The following is a 19,849-nucleotide window of genomic DNA, read 5'->3' on the forward strand; positions in this document are numbered from 1 at the left end:
TCAACGCGCCCCGATAAGTGACGTAAGGATTTTGCTCAGTGGGCACGTGAGCGGCCGCCTGGTGTTTGTGTGGCGCTTGTGCGTTGGGGGATATGGCGCAGGGTTGACGAATGGATTCCAAAGTTTGCGCCTTCTTCGCGCCTCTGCCAGACGTCGACGCCTGCGCCCCAGGCAGGCGTCTGCTGAAGAAGCTCCAGTACGGGCCACCTATACCAGAGCTAACTCAGCCACGGCTCGCATCTAGCCATGCATACATTTCACGGAGCATCGCGCCTCGGCGTGCATACGCTCTTTTCCTACCGATCAAGGATGCGCAGACGGATGGCGCAACATGAAGAGGGTCCAGGAGGTTCGACAGTAAGCATGCCTGATGCAGATGGGTCGCACCACACGCTCAGTTCGCAGCTTGTCTCCTCTTGCTGCTGGAGAGCCCCGATTGCGTTAGGCTAGCGGTCTGTGCGCAGTAACGCGACCGATAAACAGCATCCGCTACAGCTCGTGGTAATTTACTTGCCATCCCGCATGTCCTTCACACAATGATTGCTTCTGTCCTTCTGACGGTTGTCATTCCTGCCATTCATGGTGCCAGCCGAGCGGGTCCGCGGCCTCGTCTTGCAACGCTGGGCCCACTACGGACGCGTATATCATGTGGTCATCTCCAACTGCATGTCTGCATTTCTTACGTCGTTTTGACTGACGGCTTCTGCTTGCGGCTTGTGCCCGTGCAGACGACCAGGTGCTCATGCGTGATGGAGACCCGATCAGCATCACCGGTCCATACATCAACACGGCTGCCTCACGGGACTCGGGTTGCCTTTGCTGTTCCTATTCACAAAGAGCCGTGCAGGGGCAGATGTGACGCGCAGCCTACGCCTGGTGCCAGAGTTTGCGGGCTTGTGTAGCTCTTCACTTCAACGCGAAGACTACTCTGAGACCAGGTGACGATCATCCAGTATTTGGGGACTTCGCTTGCCCAGCTCTTCCCGAATCTCTCGCTCAGCCTCGTTTGGCCCTCGACTGTTCTAACGCATACCATGGTAGCCTCTTGGTGTTGGCCAAATGTCGAGTACTCAAGCCTGCGAGATCAGTCAGGGGTGGAAAGGGTGCAGACAAGTGCCGCTACCGAGAGTATGTTTTCTGTCGAGCTCAGCAGCGCGTGCGTAGATTGCCTCAAGGGAGAGTCCCCGCTATTGGCTGACTCTTGCCAGTGGATATATTGGTCAGACGACAGGGTGATAAGACGCTGGTTATACAGCAATAAGATACATGACCAGAACGTGCTAGCAGGACATTTGCTGTGAACATTGTGTGATGTGCTACAGCTGTCCGACGTCTTGAGACGACTCTTTTGAGTTTAGACGTACAGCATGAACTCAGCATACCAAAAGCTGTGCTTTGACGCATCGATTACGAAAATACCGGTTGACAAGATATCTGGGTTCTAATTTCTTGCTGCCCAAAAGTGGCTGATCGGACAGGATGACTGTTGGCAGCAATATATTGTATCACGTTCATACAAGCTGATCGGCTATTTGGCTACTACAGTCAATAGCTCAGCGGCGTGGGCCAGGCTGATTCATCATCTCATATCTTTCCAGATTCGTGTACAGTGTACTACACAGCCAGGTCAGTAATATTGTCAGAGAGACTTGTTCAGTCGTTACTCACGCCCTATTGATCCCTCCAACTGCGTATCCTTCCATAGTGCCCGGCCAATGATCAGTTTTGGGATCCGGCAACTGGAATTCTTTGTGGTCATACACAGAGTCTGCCACTGCAAGCCAGCAGTACCACATCAGGAGCGGGCATTGATCGACCCAGGCTGTCGGTGAGATGTAAAGTGTATTTGGGAATTTCTGTGTCCGTACACAGAACATGGTGCTCTCGTATGCAGTAAGCGATGCCAGCTCAACTTTCGCCGTGACTGCCTGAGTCCAAACCTATGTCACAAGCGTTAGTTGAATTCTCGAGCTAGTCATGCTGTTTCACTTACCTGCATGATCATTCGCGTCTGTATGTCAGCGTCGTCACCCTTGCCTGGGCAATCAAAGCTCATAGCACTACCTAGAGGGATGATGGTGCCAGGCGGATACGTTTGCAAGTCGGTAAAAATGGTGCGCCTCTCTGTCTCGGATGGGTACTGGGTGTATGACAAGGCGCGTCTCCATTTGCTCTGACACGGGCCATGTCATCAGCCGCCAATCGGGTATGACAGATGCTCGAGGGCAGGAAATGATATGTGCGCCTTCATCCTGGAGTTGATGATCTTGATTCATCAACAGGTCTGCGATATCCACAGGTCCTGATGGCGAGATGCGCCTCATCATTTTCACCAAGCGAAGAAGTAACATGACTGGCTTGAACATTTGGTATAGGTATGTATGTCTGTATCCCTCTCGCTGCAGATTCTCCTCGGTAAATCGTTTGCTGTAAACCAAGGATGGACACATGCGAACACGTGCTCTGATGCGCTGCCCTTTGAGAGAATTATACGGCTCAAGTCTCCTTTGGCTAATTTTATGAGCCAACGGAACATGCTGGGCACACACAGGACTGTATTCAGACAGTCCTCTGAATCTTTGATGTTGTACTCTGCAGTCGTTAGGGTTTTGGTATGAGATTTTGGTCGCTTGGAACTCCCACGTCGTCCGCTGACAAGTCTAGCGGAGAGAATGGCAGTGAGACCCGAACCAAATCCCACAAAGTTTGGATCTTGTCCACGGAGGGGAAGAGGCATTCTATGCTGCGTGGCAGACCGCTAACTGTCGAATTTGCAGAGGCTTCTTGACCTGATTGCTGTTCTACATGCCTGGTGCTCGTAAGAGTGGGCGATTCTGGACTGGACTGATCTTGAAGATCACTGGGAGATGGGGTGAGTGGCGACGACCCAAATGCGCGCCTCAAGTCAATACTCATTGGAGACCCTATCTTGTGAGAGTTGACCCCTTGATTAGCTGGCATGCTATCTGAACAAGCAGGGATAATTCGAGGTCGCTGCTAGTGCTTGTAGCCGCAGTTCACGCCTATTGCGAATGGGAGGTGTTGTGAGCTCCATTCTTGCACTCTCATCTTATAGGATAAGAATCACCCCTCGCCACAACAACGCTTGATTGGAATAATAATAACAGATCTGTTCTGATCCCAACTCACATCAGGCATGTCGAGTTAGTGATCCGGTTGCTATATGCATCAGCATTCACCTCCACAGTGGATGTGTTCTTATTATCAAGCAGTGCTTTGGAAGATGTACACAATGACGATACCAGTGAGATATGTGGGCAACTGAATTGATGTAAATGTGCGCCACATACTTCCGAATCACAGAGGCAACAGAAGATGGTGCATATAAGCGCACGCCAGCGAGCACTGTCGCGACTTGAGGTCAAGCGACAGGGGAATACCTAAAAGTGAGGGGTGTTCGACTGGTTCTCACTGAAGCGATGGTGAGCAAGGCTCAAACCTAAGGCTAGGGACAAGTAAATGTATTGGTTAGTAGGGTAAGAAAGAATACAACTGAGGGCTTACTGACCTAGGGACTGTCGCGACTTGAGGTCAAGCGACAGAGGGAGACCTGAGATCTGGGGGCGTCCGACTAAATCTCACCGAAGCGATGGTGAGCAGTGCTCAAACCTAAGGCTAGGGACAAGAAAGTATATTAGTTAGTATAAGTAAGTAAGCAGATACATGAGAGCTTACTGACCTAGGGACAAGAGGTCGAAACTGAGGTCCCTAGGGCAGCAGAGGCCGGCTTATATACATGGGGAGATTAGGGCAGGCTGTGCGCGTTGGTCCGTGCGCAGCTGGTCCGTGCGCAGCATGCTGACGCGGCCCCGGGGGCCGGTGAGTCAGAGAGGCTGTGTCAGCGGAGCCCGAGCTGTGCCGTGCACTGCCGTCCTATCTAATCTTATCTTACAGTAGATATCAACGTGTCCATATCCGGTATGTAGTACAGAGGTCGCGGGTTCAAGCCCGCAAAAAGGAAAAATTAAAAAACGGCTAGGCGCCATACCAAGTCGTGACATTACCCCCCCCTCAATGGTGCATGACCTCATGCGAGGCGCCCTTGCCCATCTCCCACCCGGAGCAGCAGCGTGCTTCAGTCAGCGGCGAAGGCATCGGCTGGAAGTTGAGACCACCAAATGTAGCAGCGTTGAGGCGGTGAGGGGTGTTCGGGTTCTTCCGGTGGAAGTCGGCTATGAGGGCCGGCGCATTGGCAACGTTGCGCGCCGGTTCCCATGACGTATGCGAGTCGTCATAACCCTTCCACTTGACGAGGTACTGCAGCTGATGCCGGAAGATCTGCGAATCCTTGATCTGCTCAACCTCGTACTCCTCGTCGCCCTCGACCTCGATCGCAGGTGGCTCCTCCGGCTCCCGGCCCGGGATATCGCTACGCGTGTACTTGCTGAGCAAGGAGACATGGAACACTGGGTGCACCGGCACCGATTTCGGCAGGACTAATTCGTAATCCAAGTCTCCGAGCTTTCGCCGCACGGCATATGGTCCGAGGCGCTTGGGACTGAGCTTCTTGCTCGGCTGTTTCAGCTTAAGGTTCCGGGCATCAAGCCAGACCTTGTCTCCCGGCGCGAAGACCGGTGCCTCTTGCACATGCTTATTGTAGTACACCTTCATGCGCTGAGCTGACAGCTCGAGCCCAGAGCGCGTATCGTCACAAATCTCCTTCAGGATCTTGAGCCGATCAGCGGCCGCAGGCATCGCAGACATCGGATTGATCCGCACTTGGATCTCAGGATTGTACCCTTGATGCAGGAAGAAAGGGGAGTGCCCAGTCGCGGAGTGAACTCAGTTGTTCAGTGCGAATTCCGCGAGCGGCAGCTGCTTTGCCCAATCATCCTGCCTGTGGCTGGTGAAAGCACGCAGGTACTGCTCAATCTCCTGATTCCAGTGCTCTGTCTGGCCGTCCGTCTGAGGGTGGAACACTGTAGACAGCGCCGGCTCGATCCCTAGTCCCTTGTACACCGCGTGGAGATATTTCGAAGCAAACTGGGGACCGCGGTCTGATATGACCTTGGCCGGGGCCCCATGATGCTTGAACACATCATGGATGTACAGATCTGCCGCACCTTCTGCCGTCAGGGTCTCATGACAGGCCGAGAAGTGGACCTGCTTTGTGAAGCGGTCGGCGGTGACCAGGATTGAGTCGAATCCATCAGACTTCGGCAAGCCGACGATCATATCAGTCGTGATGATCTGCCACGGGCGCTCGGGGATCTCGTTCAGCTTCAACAGACCCTGTGGTTTGGCTGGGAACGTTTTGGTACGGTTGCACACATCACAGGTGCTTACGTACTCATTGACGAATTTAGACATTCCCGGCCACCAGTAATTCCGTGACACGAGCTCCAGGGTTTTGGCACAGCTGCCATGACCGGCGATCGGTGAGTCGTGGTGGATCTTGACTATATCCCGCCGGAGCTCTGCATTCTTTGGGACGTACACGCATCCGCGGAACAGCAGAAGCCCTTGTTCGGCATTCCACTCCTCAAAACCCCTTTGCAGCTGGGGCGGCCCGAGGTCCTGCACCTTTTCAAGTGCCTCAGCCACCTCCCGATCCCTTTCCGAACATTCCCTGATGCGCTTCAGGAGCGACTGATCGGCCGTTACCGAGGCATGGCTGCGTCTGGCAGAGGCAATGCGGAACCTTTCAGGTTTGAGAACCACCTGATTGGTGTTGTCGTCCTCATCGCCAATCTCATGATCTGATCGTCGTGACAGGGCATCAGCCTTTCCATTGGACGTCCCGGCCTTATGCGTGATGTGGAAGTCGAAGTGAGCCAGGAACAGTGACCACCGTGCCTGTCGGCACGTGAGATGCTGGGACGTGCGCCAATATTCGAGGTTCTTGTGATCGGTGACGATCTCGAATTGATTGGGTAAGCCCTCGAGATAGTGGCGCCAATCATCTAGTGCCTCAATGATCGCGAGCATCTCCTTATCGTAGATCTCGTAGTTCCGTTGCGCCGGATCCATTGCATGGGATCTGAAGGCGATGGGATGCCATTTGCCGTCATCTTGCTTCTGCATTAATACGCCGCCAGTGGCGTAGCCCGAGGCGTCAACCTCAACGTGCGTCTCTCGATTAGGGTCGTACAGCGCCAGGACTGGAGTCGTTGCGAAGAGCCGCTTGAGCTCATCGAAGGTGTGCTGCTCTTCCTTGCCCCAATGCCATGGGTCGTTCCCGGTGAGCCGATCGAGTGGTTGCGAGATCTTAGCGAAGTCTTTGATGAAGCGGCGGTAGAAGTTGGAGAACCCCCGGAACTTCTGAACATCTTTCTTGTTCCAGGGTACCGGCCACTCATTGATTCCTTTTAGCTTCGCAGGATCCATCGCCACCTCATCGCCACCGAACACATAGCTGACGTAGTCAACCTTGGGAACGTCCCACTCACACTTCTCAGGCTTCAGGAACAGATCGTTGTCCTGAAGGCGACGAAGAACCTCGCGTGTGACCTTTTCATGCTCCTCTTTGTTGGTGGAGAAGATGAGTATGTCATCTAGGTACACAAGGATCTTGTCGCCGGTGATGAGATCGTGGAAGATTTCATTCATCATGGCCTGGAAGGTCGCGGGGGAATTAGTGAGACCAAAGAACATCACCAGGGGTTCATACAGCCCCCGGTTGGTCACAAACACCGCCTTCCACTCGTCACCAGCCTTGATCCGGACGTTGTTGTATCCCCATCGGACATCGAACTTTGTGAAGAGCGTAGTGCCACGGAGCTTATCCACCATTTCGGCGATCAACGGCAAGGGGTAGCGGTTTTTGACGGTGATCGCGTTCAACCGGCGGTAGTCCTGTACAGGTCGAAGTGTCCCTTCCTTCTTTTTGATGAAGAAGAAGGGGGACGAGATAGGCGACTTCGATTCCCATATGTAACCCTTTGCTAACTGCTCCTTTAGGAACTTATCCAGTTCCTCCTGCTCGTTGTTTGACAATGGGTATACCTTAGAATGGAACATCGAGTAGCCGGGCACGAGTTCGATCGCATGATCATAAGGCTTCCTTTCGGGTAGCCGTTCTGACGCTTCCTTGGAGAAGACATTCAGGAACTCGTGGTACAGTTTAGGTACCGACTCCTCGGCGGTCTTAACGACCTTCTTCTTGATCTCTTCCTCAGCAAACAGCTGGGAGTACGTGTGCCCTGCTGCAACAAATAGTTGAGGGGCGCCGGGAAGCGTGACACCTTGCTCCCAGGCTTCAATCAAGTCGGCCTCATCCCATTCTACTTCCACCGGATCTTCTTCGGGTTCGAAGTCCGGGAGTACCTTACTCCGGCAGGTACCTATGACCGACCGTTTAGACTTCAGCGAACGCCTGCGCACCGTGGGCCTGTCCCCCATATCATGCGCAGTCGTTGCTTGCTCCATTCGGCCAATTTTCCTGGCACTGCACGTTTCAGGGCATCGTGACAATTTGAGGAAGCCCTTTTCCCAGTCGATCTCGGGGTTGTGCTCACGTAGCCAGTCTAACCCAACGATTACATCCTCTGGACCGATGTCCGTGACCGTGAACACCGTCTTCTCGACATGTTCTCCTATTTGCATCTGTAGCACGGCTACTTCCGAGATGCTTCCGTCCTTGTTAAGGGTGCCGTCAATATTGTATAGCGGAATCGGCTCTTTTAGCTTTCGTGTCTGCACCTTATTTTCTGTGATGAATCGCTTATTGATAAACTTCGTGGTGGCTCCGCTGTCCACCATAGCGATTATGTCCTTGTGCCGTCTTTTTCCTTGGAGGCGCACCGGGATGTGAAAATGCTGGGACCCATGGTCCAACTCGTACACATTTGCGGTCGCCAATACATTGTACAGATTGTTACTACACGGTCCGACGCGTGCGGCACGAAGCGCGGACCGGATCAAAAACCCTCCTCCTTCATCGCCCGATAGTGCTCGAGCTCCTCGCGCATCGACTTCATCTGTGCTATCAAGTCCGCCAGCTCGGAACTTTCCAATTTCGCTGAAGCGGTGCTTGTACTCGCCGAGGATGAAGCAACAGGGGCGCTTGTCGCCGCCTGGGTGAAACCCGAGGCAACCGTAGCCCGCGCGTCGGCGCGTTTTGTGTAAGGTTTATCCTTACAATTAGGGCACTCAAAACGACAGTACCCTTGCTTCCCGCAGCCAAAGCATGTGCCGGGGAAGTCTCCTTTTCCGACGGCCGCATTGATGCTGGCCGAAGCTGCATGTGTCGTAGGTGCACCTCCACGTGCCCCACCGCGCCCTCGACCTCGGGCCGAGAAGAAATTGTTCAACTCGGGCCGACGGGCCCGGCTGATGTCGAGGATCTGCTCGACCTCAGTGGCTCGCTTTTCAGTGGCTCGCTACGTGGTGAAGGTCTCGAGCTCGATCTTTCGGTATATGCGGGAGGGGATGCCGCTTAGGTACTTGTCGCGTAGCTCCAGGTTCCCATACCCAGAGCGATCCGCCGGACCCTTGAACAGCGCGGAAAATTCCGCAGCGGTGCATTTCTCGTGGACCGACTTGTCTGCGCAGAGCTTTGCCAGCTCCACTTGTGCTGCCGCCGCATCGTCGAGATTTCCGAAGCGAGCCTTGAAGGCAGCGGTGAAGGCCGCTTCGTTCCTGAAGGGGGTTGTGACCCCTTGTACTCCCATCTGCACCAACGCGAGTTGGGCGAAGTAAGGCATGGCCCAGGCGCGGGCGTTGCCATCGAGCAGGCTCAGCGCAACTTGCACCTTGAGTTTGATGGTGGTCAACGACGTGTTGATCAACCAGTAGATACGAAGTTGTGACAAGAACCTGTCGCATTCGATGACGGTCTTGCCATCGTATTGGAGTGGGAGGAGGAGCTTCAGGGTCTCCTTATCGGGGGCGGTCATAGGGGAGGACATTACCGGTGTCGGGGGGGACGGAGGACGCTGTGGGGGCGGAGGCGGCTGTGGTGGCCTTCCACTGGTCGAACTTCGAGAGGAGCGAGTGCTCGAGCGGCCTCTCGGCGGAGTCGGCGGTGAAGGCACTGGAGAAAGTTCGGCGGGGGGGTTATGTATGTCAGGGACTGCTGACGCGGGGGCGAGCACTGCCGGCGAGGCGGGCTGAGCAGGATCTGTGGACTTGGACTCCAAGACTCCTTCTTTACTCGCACTCTCCTCAGGCTCAATCTCTGGCGCAGGGTCTGGAGGGAGATCTCCTCGCGCTTGACTTGGACCAGCGACGGCAGTTTGAGGAAGGCGGGAGCTGGGGGAGACAGGTCGTGAATGCCGCGAGGCAGATCGGGATGCGAGGGTGCTGTGGGGTCCGAGCGGGTGTTGCGCTCGTCGGATCGCTTTGTAGCGCGGGTAGTCCTCTGGGATCGATCGGGGGGTTCGGTTTGGGCACGGTTGCTGCTCGCAATGGTAGATGATAGTCTCAGGACCGTCTGGGATGTAGACGTCGATGAGGTCCTGTGAGTCGAATGCGTGGACTTGGCCTTGGCAGGCAGCCACGTTGGATGGGGGGAGGAAGGGGAGGTGCGCGTACTACGAAAGGCCGTGCTATACTAGCTTACACCTATGGCGCCCGAGATGACACTGAGATTCGCAGTTCACGTGGGGCCCAGTACTGCTTTTGGCTAGTATGCAGCAGGAACCTAAGCCACGCGTCTGTGAGGACAAGTATTGCCCACTGAAGTGCAGATACCAAAGAGTTTGTCCCTTAAGTGGTGGCGATGTATTGTATGCTATCTACGTATCGTAGTGTACAGTAGGGGTGCGCACCACCCAACCTATAGGAAAGGAAAGTGAGTTTGTGGGGTTCCGAGGAACACTGGCAGCTTTGTGGAGTTTTGACCTAATGTCGCGACTTGAGGTCAAGCGACAGGGGAATATCTAAAAGCGAAGGGTGTTCGACTGGTTCTCACCGAAGCAATGGTGAGCAAGGCTCAAACCTAAGGCTAGGGACAAGTAAGTTAGCATTGAAAAGGTAAGTAAGTACATGAGCTTACTGACCTAGGGACAAGAGGTCGAAACTGAGGTCCCTAGGGCAGCAGAGGCCGGCTTATATACATGGGGAGGTTAAGGGCAGGCTGTGCGCATTGGTCCGTGCGCAGCTGGTCCGTGCGCAGCATGCCGACGCGGCCCCGGGGGCCGGTGAGTCAGAGAGGCTGTGTCAGCGGAGCCCGAGCTGTGCCGTGCACTGCCGTCCTATCTGATCTGATCGTACAGTAGATAACGACGTGTCCATATCAGGCAGGTAGTACAGAGGTCGCAGGTTCAAACCCACAAAAAGGAAAAAATTAAAAAAATGGCTAGACGCCGTGCCAACTTGTGACACCGACCCTGCTCCCCCCCTCATCGATCGCATCGATATGCAGGCAGGACCCTCCTACAAATACGAACCACCCAAGCCGCTCCTCAACATTCACTTTCAGCGCACGAAGATTCTGTTGCACACATCTGAGTACAACAAGATGTTTGCTGCCACAGCCGACAGGCTGGAACCGGTATTTGCTCGAATGGAAAAGGAAGAAGGGAGCTTGGAGCCGGAAGTTGTGGCGAAAGTCAGGAGGATGGGCGATGGGTTCGACGAGTTGTATCATGGGCTGGAGAAGAAGGCGCGCCGGCTTACCAACAGGCACTGGAGAGTTATCAAGTGCGACCTAAAAAGGATTGGGCATGTCTCCTTCGAAGACTTAAGCAGTCGCCTGCTGGAGATTTGTAATGAGTTGGCTAGCCTAAACATCACCTTCAAGTATGAAGTGTAGATAGTGGAATAAAGATTGGCAATCTTTTCTGGCATAATTGGCTTATATGGCATGAGGAGGAGATCTCCTTTGCTTCACTTTTTTCTTTCAATCATAAGTGAATACGGGCTAATCACTACAATAAGAAATGGCCCCATACATCCCCTTCGTTCCGACCGAAGCATTCACTATCGCCACAGAAGAAGAGTGGCGCAATGCAATCTTTCAGAATGTGAACGTCTCTGACGAACAAGCAGCTCTGCTGCAAACAGTTACTGCGAATGCTGCAGAATCGACCACTGGACGAGTCAGAGACTAGATTGGTTGCCTGACCTTAGAAATAAGCAGGCACTACGACGGATACCTTCAGAGCCTCCTTCGAGAGGTGGAATCCCTGCATATCATGGTCCAGAACCAGCAGGCGCTAGTTGATTCCTACAAGTGACAAGTTGATGCACTACCTGCGTCAACGGGTAGTGGACATTCCCGTCAACCTAAGATTGGGGAACCTCCAGCCTTCAAGGGCAGTGAGGATAAGACCAAGCTTGAGGAATGGCTGGACCTGATCGTACTGTGGTGCGAGCATGAGGGAGTGGCCATGGACAAACAGCGAATCGTCACGGCCCTCTCGAAGCTGCAAGGACCAGCTCATCAGTACATGAAGAGCTACTATGTGAAAATGCGGGAAGGAAAGGATCTGGGCACCTGGAAGGCATTTGTGGCGGAACTGGCCCAGATATACGGGCAATGCGACGACAAGGAGGGTGCAAAGAAGGAGATCACGGCACTGTTTATCAATAAGGATCTGGCCTCGAAGGACTTTGTGAAGTACGCTGAGAGGTTCCGCACCCTCGGACGTCTCACGGAGTATGACGATAGTCTCCTCATTGACAAACTCCGGGAGGTTATACCTCGTGACATGCAGTTGGTGTTGGCCGGAAAGGACGAGTCCATGTTGCCAAAGGATTGGACATTGTTCCTCGACATCTTGCTCAACATCAACAAGATCGTCAACCTGGAGAAGGCACGAGGCTCAGTATTCAAGAACAGTGGCTCGGATAATGGCGGCGCTGTTCCCATGGACATCGATTCGGCTGAAAAGTCGAAATCAAAGGGTAAAGGCAAAGGCCAGAAAGGACCAGCTGCAAAGCCGGTTATCATTGACAGCCATGAAGAATGGGAAGTGGAGAAGATCCTATCCTCTTGCCGGCACTACCGCAAGCTTCAGTACCTCGTACGATGGAAGAATACCACTCCCAATGAAGATACATGGGAACCAGTAGCGAACCTCAAAGGCTCGAAGGAACTCATCAAGGAATATCACAACGCGCACCTGCATGCAATCAGGGCACTCAATGATAATGATGACAAGGTGTTTGCTCTCCTGAAAAGGGATGCAACACTTCGAGTTGAGCTACAAGGAGGTCAGGAACCCAAGAGAAAGACCGATACAGCAGCAGGCTTTGAACTGTATGCGAGTCAAAACCAGGAAGTCGCCAGTAACGCAACACTGCAGATTCCGACAGGAATCCGGATACAACTACCAGTTGGCACTTACGGGAGAATTACCCCAGTAGGGAATCCATTAGCCAAAGGAATCCGAGCAATTGAAGACATTATCGAGTGGGGTGACCCAGCCGAAGTCAAGGTTGTTGTTACCAACACCGGACCATCCGAGCTGAAGATCGCCAAAGGCGACCCCATTGCTCAGCTCATTATTGAGCGTATAGCCGATTGTGATCTCGAGATTACCAAAGCGTAATGGCACTTCACTGGTCAAATGGTCGAAACTTCTCAAACGGAGCTCGAAGCTAGAGGCGGGGGTACTGTCACAGTTTCCCTAATTTTACCTAATTTTTCCGCTATTTCTGCGGACATATCAAAGGGTATAGGGACTTATCCATACTTATTCGTCCGCATATGGGTACAACTGCATATCTAAGGGGTTATCCGCTTAAATAAGCGACACATGATCTTGTTCTGGACACATCAGGCTGGACTCTGATGCCGGACCTTTTCTAGATAGAAACCAGACTCCTTCTGGACCATGACATCATTCTGACATCATAGGTAGGAGCTAGGCTCAGGCACTAGGCCATAGGCCGGTCAATTCTGGACCCTAGGCCCAGGGCAGGGCAGGGCCAGACTATGACATCATATATGACATCATAGAGCACATGATACTTAGTAATCCTTACCCAGCTAGGTACCAGGGGTCCATTACCGGTCTCTGGGGGGTTTTCCCTCATGTATATAAGGCAGCATCCTGGGGCACCCTGTCCCCCAGTTCTATTCACTTCATTGTTGCGCTCAACAGCATTACCTCCCCCACACTTAAGTGCTTTATCTCCCCCCCTTACCATCAAGCTATAAGGTGGGTTTGTAGGTTTTGTGATAATTGCCTTGTAACGAGGGTAATCCTCCTTGATCAATCAGGGTGTCCGATTTGGGCATGGCTGCTGCTCGCAACGGTAGAGGACAGTCTCAGGGCCGTCTGGGATGTAAACGTCGATGAGATCCTGAGAGTCGAATGCGTGGATCTGGCCTTGACAGGCAGCCATGATGAATGGGGAGAGGACGGGGAGGTGCGCGTGCTACAAAGGCCGTGCTACGCTAGCTTACGCTACGGCGCCCGAGAAGACACTAGGGTTCGCAGTTCACGTGGGGCCCAGTACTGCTTTTGACTATTATGCAGCAGGAACCTAGTCCACACATCCGTGAGGACAAGTACCGCCCACTGAAGTGCAGGTACTGAAGAGTTTGTTCCCTGGGTGTTGGCGATGTATGTACACTATCTACATATCGTAATGTACCGTATGGGTGCGCACCATCCGACCTATGGGAAAGGAGAAGTGAGTGTGGGGGTTCCGAGAGAATGCCGTTCGCTATGGGAGTTTTGACCTAATGTCGCGACTTGAGGTCAAGCGACAGGGGAATATCTAAAAGCGAAGGGTGTTCGACTGGTTCTCACCGAAGCAATGGTGAGCAAGGCTCAAACCTAAGGCTAGGGACAAGTAAGTTAGCATTGAAAAGGTAAGTAAGTACATGAGCTTACTGACCTAGGGACAAGAGGTCAAAACTGAGGTCCCTAGGGCAGCAGAGGCAGGCTTATATATAGGGGGAGTTTAGGGGAGGCTGTGCGCGCTGGTCCGTGCGCAGCTGGTCCGTGCGCAGCATGCCGACGCGGCCCCGGGGTCTGGTGAGTCAGAGCGGCTGTGTCAGCGGAGCCCGAGCTGTGCCATGCACTGCCGTCCTATCTTATCTAATCGTACAGTAGATAACGATGTGTCCATATCAGGCAGGTAGTACAGAGGTCGCGGGTTCAAGCCTGCAAAAAGGAAAAAATTAAAAAACGGCTAGGCGCCGTACCAAGCCGTGACAACGGCGTTCAAAGCCCGTTTCGGCAACCTCGACGATGCCGCTGCGGCACAGGTAGAGCTCACCAAGCTCTGTGCTGACAAAACCGTGCGAGAGAAGCGCACTGCCGCAGAATTCTCTGCGCTGTTCAAGGGTCCGGCGGACCATTCCGGGTATGGGGACCTGGAACTACACGACAAGTACCTGAGTGGCATCCCTTCCCATGTCTACCGCAAGATCAAGCTCGAGACCTTCGCCATGTGGCAAGCCGCTGACAAGCGCGCCACCAAGGTCGAGCAAATCCTCGATGTCAGCCGGGCCCGGCGGCCCGAGTTGAACAACTTCTTCTCAACCCGAGGTCGAGGACACGGAGGGGCATGTGGTGGTGCACCCCAATCCCATGCAGCTTCGGCCAGCATCAACGCGGCCGTCGGAAAAGGCAACTTCCCTGGCACTTGCTTTGGCTATGGGAAGCAAGGGTACTGACATTTTGAGTACCCCAACTGTAAGGACAAGCCTTACACAAAACGCGCTGACGCGTGGGCTACGGTTGCCTTGGGTACCACCCAGGCGGCGTCAAGCGCCCCCGTCGCTTCATCCTTGGCGAGTACAAGCGCCGCTTCAGCGAAACCGGAAAGTTCCGAGCTGGTGGACTTGATAGCACAGATGAAGTCAATGCACGAGGAGCTCGAGCACTATCGGGCGATGAAGGAGGAGTGTCGCGACTTAGGGTCAAGCGACAGGGGAAACACAGACTTTGAAGGATGCTGGGGGCGTTCGACTGGTTCTTACCAAAGCGATGGTGAGCAAGGCTCAAACCTAAGGCTAGGGACAAGAAAATGTATTGGTTAGTATAAGTAAGAAAGTGATACAAAGGAGGGCTTACTGACCTAGGGACAAGAGGTCGAAACTGAGGTCCCTAGGGCAGCAGAGGCCGGCTTATATACAGGGGAGGTTAAGGGCAGGCTGTGCGCATTGGTCCGTGCGCAGCTGGTCCGTGCGCAGCATGCTGACGCGGCCCCGGGGGCTGGTGAGTCAGAGAGGCTGTGTCAGCGGAGCCCGAGCTGTGCCGTGCGCTGCCGCCCCATCTAATCTAATCGTACAGTAGATAGTGACGCATCCATATCCGGTATGTAGTACAGAGGTCGCGGGTTCGAGCCCGCGAAAAGGAAAAAATTAAAAAACGGCTAGACGCCGTACCAAGTCGTGACATTACCCCCCCCTCAACGGCGCATGACCTCATGCGAGGCGCCCTTGCCCATCTCCCACCCGGAGCGGCAGCGTGCTTCAGTCAGCGGCGAAGGCATCGGCTGGAAGTTGAGACCACCAAAGGTAGCAGCGTTGAGTCGACGAGGGGCGTTCGGATTCTTCCGGTGGAAGTCGGCTATGAGGGCTGGTGCATTGGCAACATTGTGCGCCGGTTCCCATGACGTATGCGAGTCGTCATAACCCTTCCACTTGACGAGGTACTGCAGCTGATGCCGGAAGATCTGCGAATCCTTGATCTGCTCAACCTTGTACTCCTCGTTGCCCTCAACTTCGATTGCAGGCGGCTCCTCCGGCTCCCGGCCCGGGATATCGCTATGCGTGTACTTGCTGAGCAAGGAGACATGGAACACCGGGTGCACCGGCACCGATTTCGGCAGGACTAATTCATAATCCAAGTCTCCGAGCTTTCGCCGCACGGCATAAGGCCCGAGGCCCTTGGGACTGAGCTTCTTGCTCGGCTGTTTCAGCTTAAGGTTCTGAGCGTCAAGCCAGACCTTGTCCCCCGGCGCGAAGACCGGTGCCTCCTGTACGTGCTTGTCGTAGTACACCTTCATGCGCTCGGCCGACAGCTCGAGCGCAGAGCGCGTATCGTCGCGAATCTCCTTCAGGATCTTGAGCCGATCAGCGGCCGCAGGCATCGCAGACATCGGATTGATCCGCACTTGGATCTCAGGATTGTACCCTTGATGCAGGAAGAAAGGGGAGTGCCCAGTCGCGGAGTGAACTCGGTTGTTCATTGCGAATTCCGCGAGCGGCAATTGCTTTGCCCAATCATCCTGCCTGTGGCTTGTGAAGGCGCGCAGGTACTGTTCGATCTCCTGATTCCAGCGCTCAGTCTGACCATCTGTCTGAGGGTGGAATGCTGTGGACAGCGCCGGCTCGATTCCCAGTCCCTTGTACACCGCATGGAGATACTTCGAAGCAAACTGGGGACCTCGGTCTGATATGACCTTGGCCGGGGCCCCATGATGCTTGAACACATCGCGGATGTACAGGTCCGCCGCGCCTTCTGCCGTCAGGGTCTCATGACAGGCGGAGAAGTGGACCTGCTTGGTAAAGCGGTCGGCGGTAACCAGGATCGAGTCGAACCCATCAGACTTCGGCAAGCCGACGATCATATTGGTCGTGATAATCTGCCACGGGCGCTCGGGGATCTCATTGGGCTTCAGCGGACCCTGGGGCTTGGCTGGGAATGTCTTGGTACGGTTGCACACGTCACAGGTGCTTACGTACTCATTGACGAATTTGGACATCCCAGGCCACCAGTAATTCCGCGACACGAGCTCCAGGGTTTTGGCACGACCACCATGACCGGCGATTGGCGAGTCGTGGTGGATCTTGACTATATCCCGCCGGAGCTCCGCATTCTTTGGGACGTACACGCATCCGCGGAACAGCAGGAGCCCTTGTTCGGCATTCCACTCCTCAAAGCCCCTTTGAAGCCGGGGCGGCCCGAGGTCCTGTACCTTTTCAAGGGCCTCGGCCACCTCCCGATCCTTTTCCAAACACTCCCGAATGCGCTTCAGAAGCAACTGATCGGCCGTCACCGAGGCATGGCCGCGTCTGGCGGAGGCGATGCGGAAACGCTCCGGCTTGAGAACCACCTGATCGGTGTTATCGTCCTCATTGCCGATCTGATGGTCCGATCGTCGCGATAAGGCATCAGCCTTTCCATTCAACGTTCCGGCCTTGTGCGTGATGCGGAAGTCAAAGCGAGCCAGGAAGAGCGACCACCGCGCTTGACGACGCGTGAGATGCTGAGATGTATGCCAGTACTCGAGGTTCTTGTGATTGGTAACGATCTCGAACTGATTGGGCAACCCTTCGAGGTAGTGGCGCCAATCGTCTAGCGCTTCAATGATCGCGAGCATCTCCTTATCGTAGATCTCGTAGTTCCGCTGTGCCGGATCCATTGCATGGAATCTGAAGGCAATGGGATGCCATTTGCCGTCATCCTGCTTCTGCATCAACACGCCGCCAGTGGCGTACCCCGAGGCGTCAACCTCGATGCGCGTCTCTCGGTTAGGATCGTACAGCGCTAGGACGGGAGTCGTCGCGAAGAGCCGCTTGAGCTCGTCGAAGGCGTGCTGCTCCTCTTTGCCCCAATGCCATGGGTCGTTCCCGGTGAGCCGATCGAGTGGTTGCGAGATCTTAGCGAAGTCTTTGATGAAGTGGCGGTAGAAGTTGGAGAACCCCCGGAACTTCTGGACGTCCTTTTTGTTCCGGGGTACCGGCCACTCATTAATTCCTTTTAGCTTTGCGGGATCCATTGCTACCTCATCGCCACCGAACACATAGCCGACATAGTCGACCTTGGGAACGTCCCATTCACACTTCTCAGGCTTCAGGAATAGATCGTTGTCCTGAAGGCGACGAAGAACCTCGCGTGTGACTTTTTCGTGCTCCTCCTTGTTGGTAGAGAAGATGAGTATGTCATCAAGGTATACGAGGATCTTGCCACCGACGATGAGATCGTGGAAGATCTCGTTCATCATCGCCTGGAAGGTCGCAGGGGAATTGGTGAGGCCGAAGAACATCACCAAGGGCTCATACAACCCTCGGTTAGTCACAAAGGCCGCCTTCCATTCATCACCGGCTTTGATCCGGACGTTGTTGTATCCCCATCGGACATCGAACTTCGTGAAGAGCGTGGCGCCGCGGAGCTTATCTACCATCTCGGCGATCAGCGGCAAAGGGTAGCGGTTTTTGACCGTGATAGCGTTCAAGCGGCGGTAGTCCTGCACGGGTCGAAGCGTCCCTTCCTTCTTTTTGATGAAGAAGAAGGGGGACAAGATAGGTGACTTCGATTCCCATATGTAACCCTTCACTAGCTGCTCCTTTAGGAACTTGTCTAGTTCCTCCTGCTCGTTGTTCAACAAGGGATACACCTTAGAATGGAACATCGAGTAGCCGGGCACGAGTTCGATCGCATGATCATAAGGCTTCCTTTCGGGTAGCCGTTCTGACGCTTCTTTGGAGAAGACGTTCAGGAACTCGTGGTACTGTTTAGGTACTGACTCCTCAGCGGTTTTGACGACCTTCTTTTTAATCTCTTCCTCAGCGAACAGCTGGGAATACGTGTGCCCCGCTGCGACGAACAGCTGGGGGGTGCCGGGAAGCGTGACACCCTGCTCCCAGGCCTCGATCAAGTCAGCTTCGTCCCACTCTACCTCCATCGGATCATCTTCGGGTTCGAAGTCCGGGAGTACCTTACTCCGGCAAGCACCTATGACCGACCGCCTGGACTTCTGCGAGCGTCTGCGCGCCGTGGGCCTGACCCCCGTATCACGCGCAGTCGCTGCTTGCTCCATCCGGCCAGTCTTCCTGGCACTGCACGTTTCAGGGCATCGTGATAATTTCAGGGAACCTGACTCCCAATCGATTTCGGGGTTGTGCTCTCGCAGCCAATCCAACCCGATGATCACATCTTCTGGACCTATGTCCGTGACCGTGAACACCGTCTTTTCGACGTGCTCTCCTATCTGCATCTGTAGCACGGCTACCTCCGAGATGCTTCCGTCTTTATTGAGTGTTCCATCGATATTGTACAGCGGAATTGGTTCTTTCAATTTCCGCGTTCATACTCGATTCTCCGTGATGAAACGCTTGTTGATGAACTTCGTGGTGGCTCCACTGTCCACCATTGCGACTATATCCTTGTGCTGTCTTTCTCCTTTAAGGCGCACCGGGATTGTCACGAGTTGGTACGGCGCCTAGCCGTTTTTTTAATTTTTTCCTTTTCACGGGCTCGAACCCGCGACCTCTGTACTACCTGCCTGATATGGACGCGTCACTATCTACTGTACGATTAGATTAGATGGGGCAGCAGCGCACGGCACAGCTCGGGCCCCGCTGACACAGCCGCTCTGACTCACCGGCCCCCGGGGCCGCGTCGGCATGCTGCGCACGGACCAGCTGCGCACGGACCAACGCGCACAGCCTGCCCTAATCTCCCCATGTATATAAGCCGGCCTCTGCTGCCCTAGGGACCTCAGTTTCGACCTCTTGTCCCTAGGTCAGTAAGCCCTCAGTTGTATTCTCTCTTACCCTACTAACTAATACATTTACTTGTCCCTAGCCTTAGGTTTGAGCGCTGCTCACCATCGCTTCGGTGAGATTTAGTCGGACGCCCCCAGCTTTCAGATCTTCCCCTGTCGCTTGACCTCAAGTCGCGACATTAGGTCGAAACTCTCCACAGCTGCCGGCGTCCCTCGGGACTCCCACAAACTCACATTCACTTCCTATAGGTTGGGTGGTGCGCACCCTTACTGTACCCTACGATACCTAGATAGCGTACTATACATCGCCACCACTTAGGGAACGAACTCTTCAGTACCTGCACTTCAGTGGGCGGTACTTGTCCTCACGGACGCGTGGCTTAGGTTCCTGCTGCATACTAGCCAAAAGCAGTACTGGGCCCCACGTGAACTGCGAACCCTAGTGTTACCTCGGGCGCCGTAGGTGTAAGCTAGCTAGCACGGCCTTTCGTAGCACGCGCACCTCCCCTTCCTCCCCCCATCAACGTGG

General features: G+C 54.4%; 4 protein-coding genes across 4 annotated transcripts; 2 read left to right on the top strand and 2 right to left on the bottom strand.

The window, feature by feature from the left end:
* Positions 1-564: 564 nt before the first annotated feature.
* POSPLADRAFT_1050121 (hypothetical protein) lies at positions 565-2,056 on the bottom strand (the record flags this gene model as incomplete). Its single annotated transcript, XM_024479918.1, has 4 exons — positions 565-825; positions 1,034-1,076; positions 1,669-1,940; positions 1,994-2,056. 4 exons carry the CDS (start codon positions 2,054-2,056, stop codon positions 565-567), a joined length of 639 nt encoding a protein of 212 aa, XP_024334279.1.
* Positions 2,057-10,285: 8,229 nt separating this feature from the next.
* POSPLADRAFT_1156853 (hypothetical protein) lies at positions 10,286-10,717 on the top strand (the record flags this gene model as incomplete). Its single annotated transcript, XM_024487113.1, has 1 exon — positions 10,286-10,717. A coding segment is annotated over one exon (432 nt), but the record flags the coding sequence as incomplete, so codon positions are not given.
* Positions 10,718-12,685: 1,968 nt separating this feature from the next.
* POSPLADRAFT_1157013 (hypothetical protein) lies at positions 12,686-13,059 on the bottom strand (the record flags this gene model as incomplete). The annotated part of the gene is made up of 2 exons (XM_024487124.1): positions 12,686-12,754; positions 12,895-13,059. 2 exons carry the CDS (start codon positions 13,057-13,059, stop codon positions 12,686-12,688), a joined length of 234 nt encoding a protein of 77 aa, XP_024334281.1.
* Positions 13,060-13,871: 812 nt separating this feature from the next.
* POSPLADRAFT_1157167 (hypothetical protein) lies at positions 13,872-14,539 on the top strand (the record flags this gene model as incomplete). The annotated part of the gene is made up of 2 exons (XM_024487138.1): positions 13,872-13,895; positions 14,057-14,539. The coding sequence occupies 2 exons, from the start codon at positions 13,872-13,874 to the stop codon at positions 14,537-14,539; spliced, it is 507 nt and encodes a 168-aa protein (XP_024334282.1).
* Between the last annotated feature and the right edge of the window lie 5,310 nt (positions 14,540-19,849).

This window comes from Postia placenta (genome assembly GCF_002117355.1).
Source record: "Postia placenta MAD-698-R-SB12 unplaced genomic scaffold POSPLAscaffold_18, whole genome shotgun sequence".
Lineage (NCBI taxonomy): Eukaryota > Fungi > Basidiomycota > Agaricomycetes > Polyporales > Adustoporiaceae > Rhodonia > Rhodonia placenta.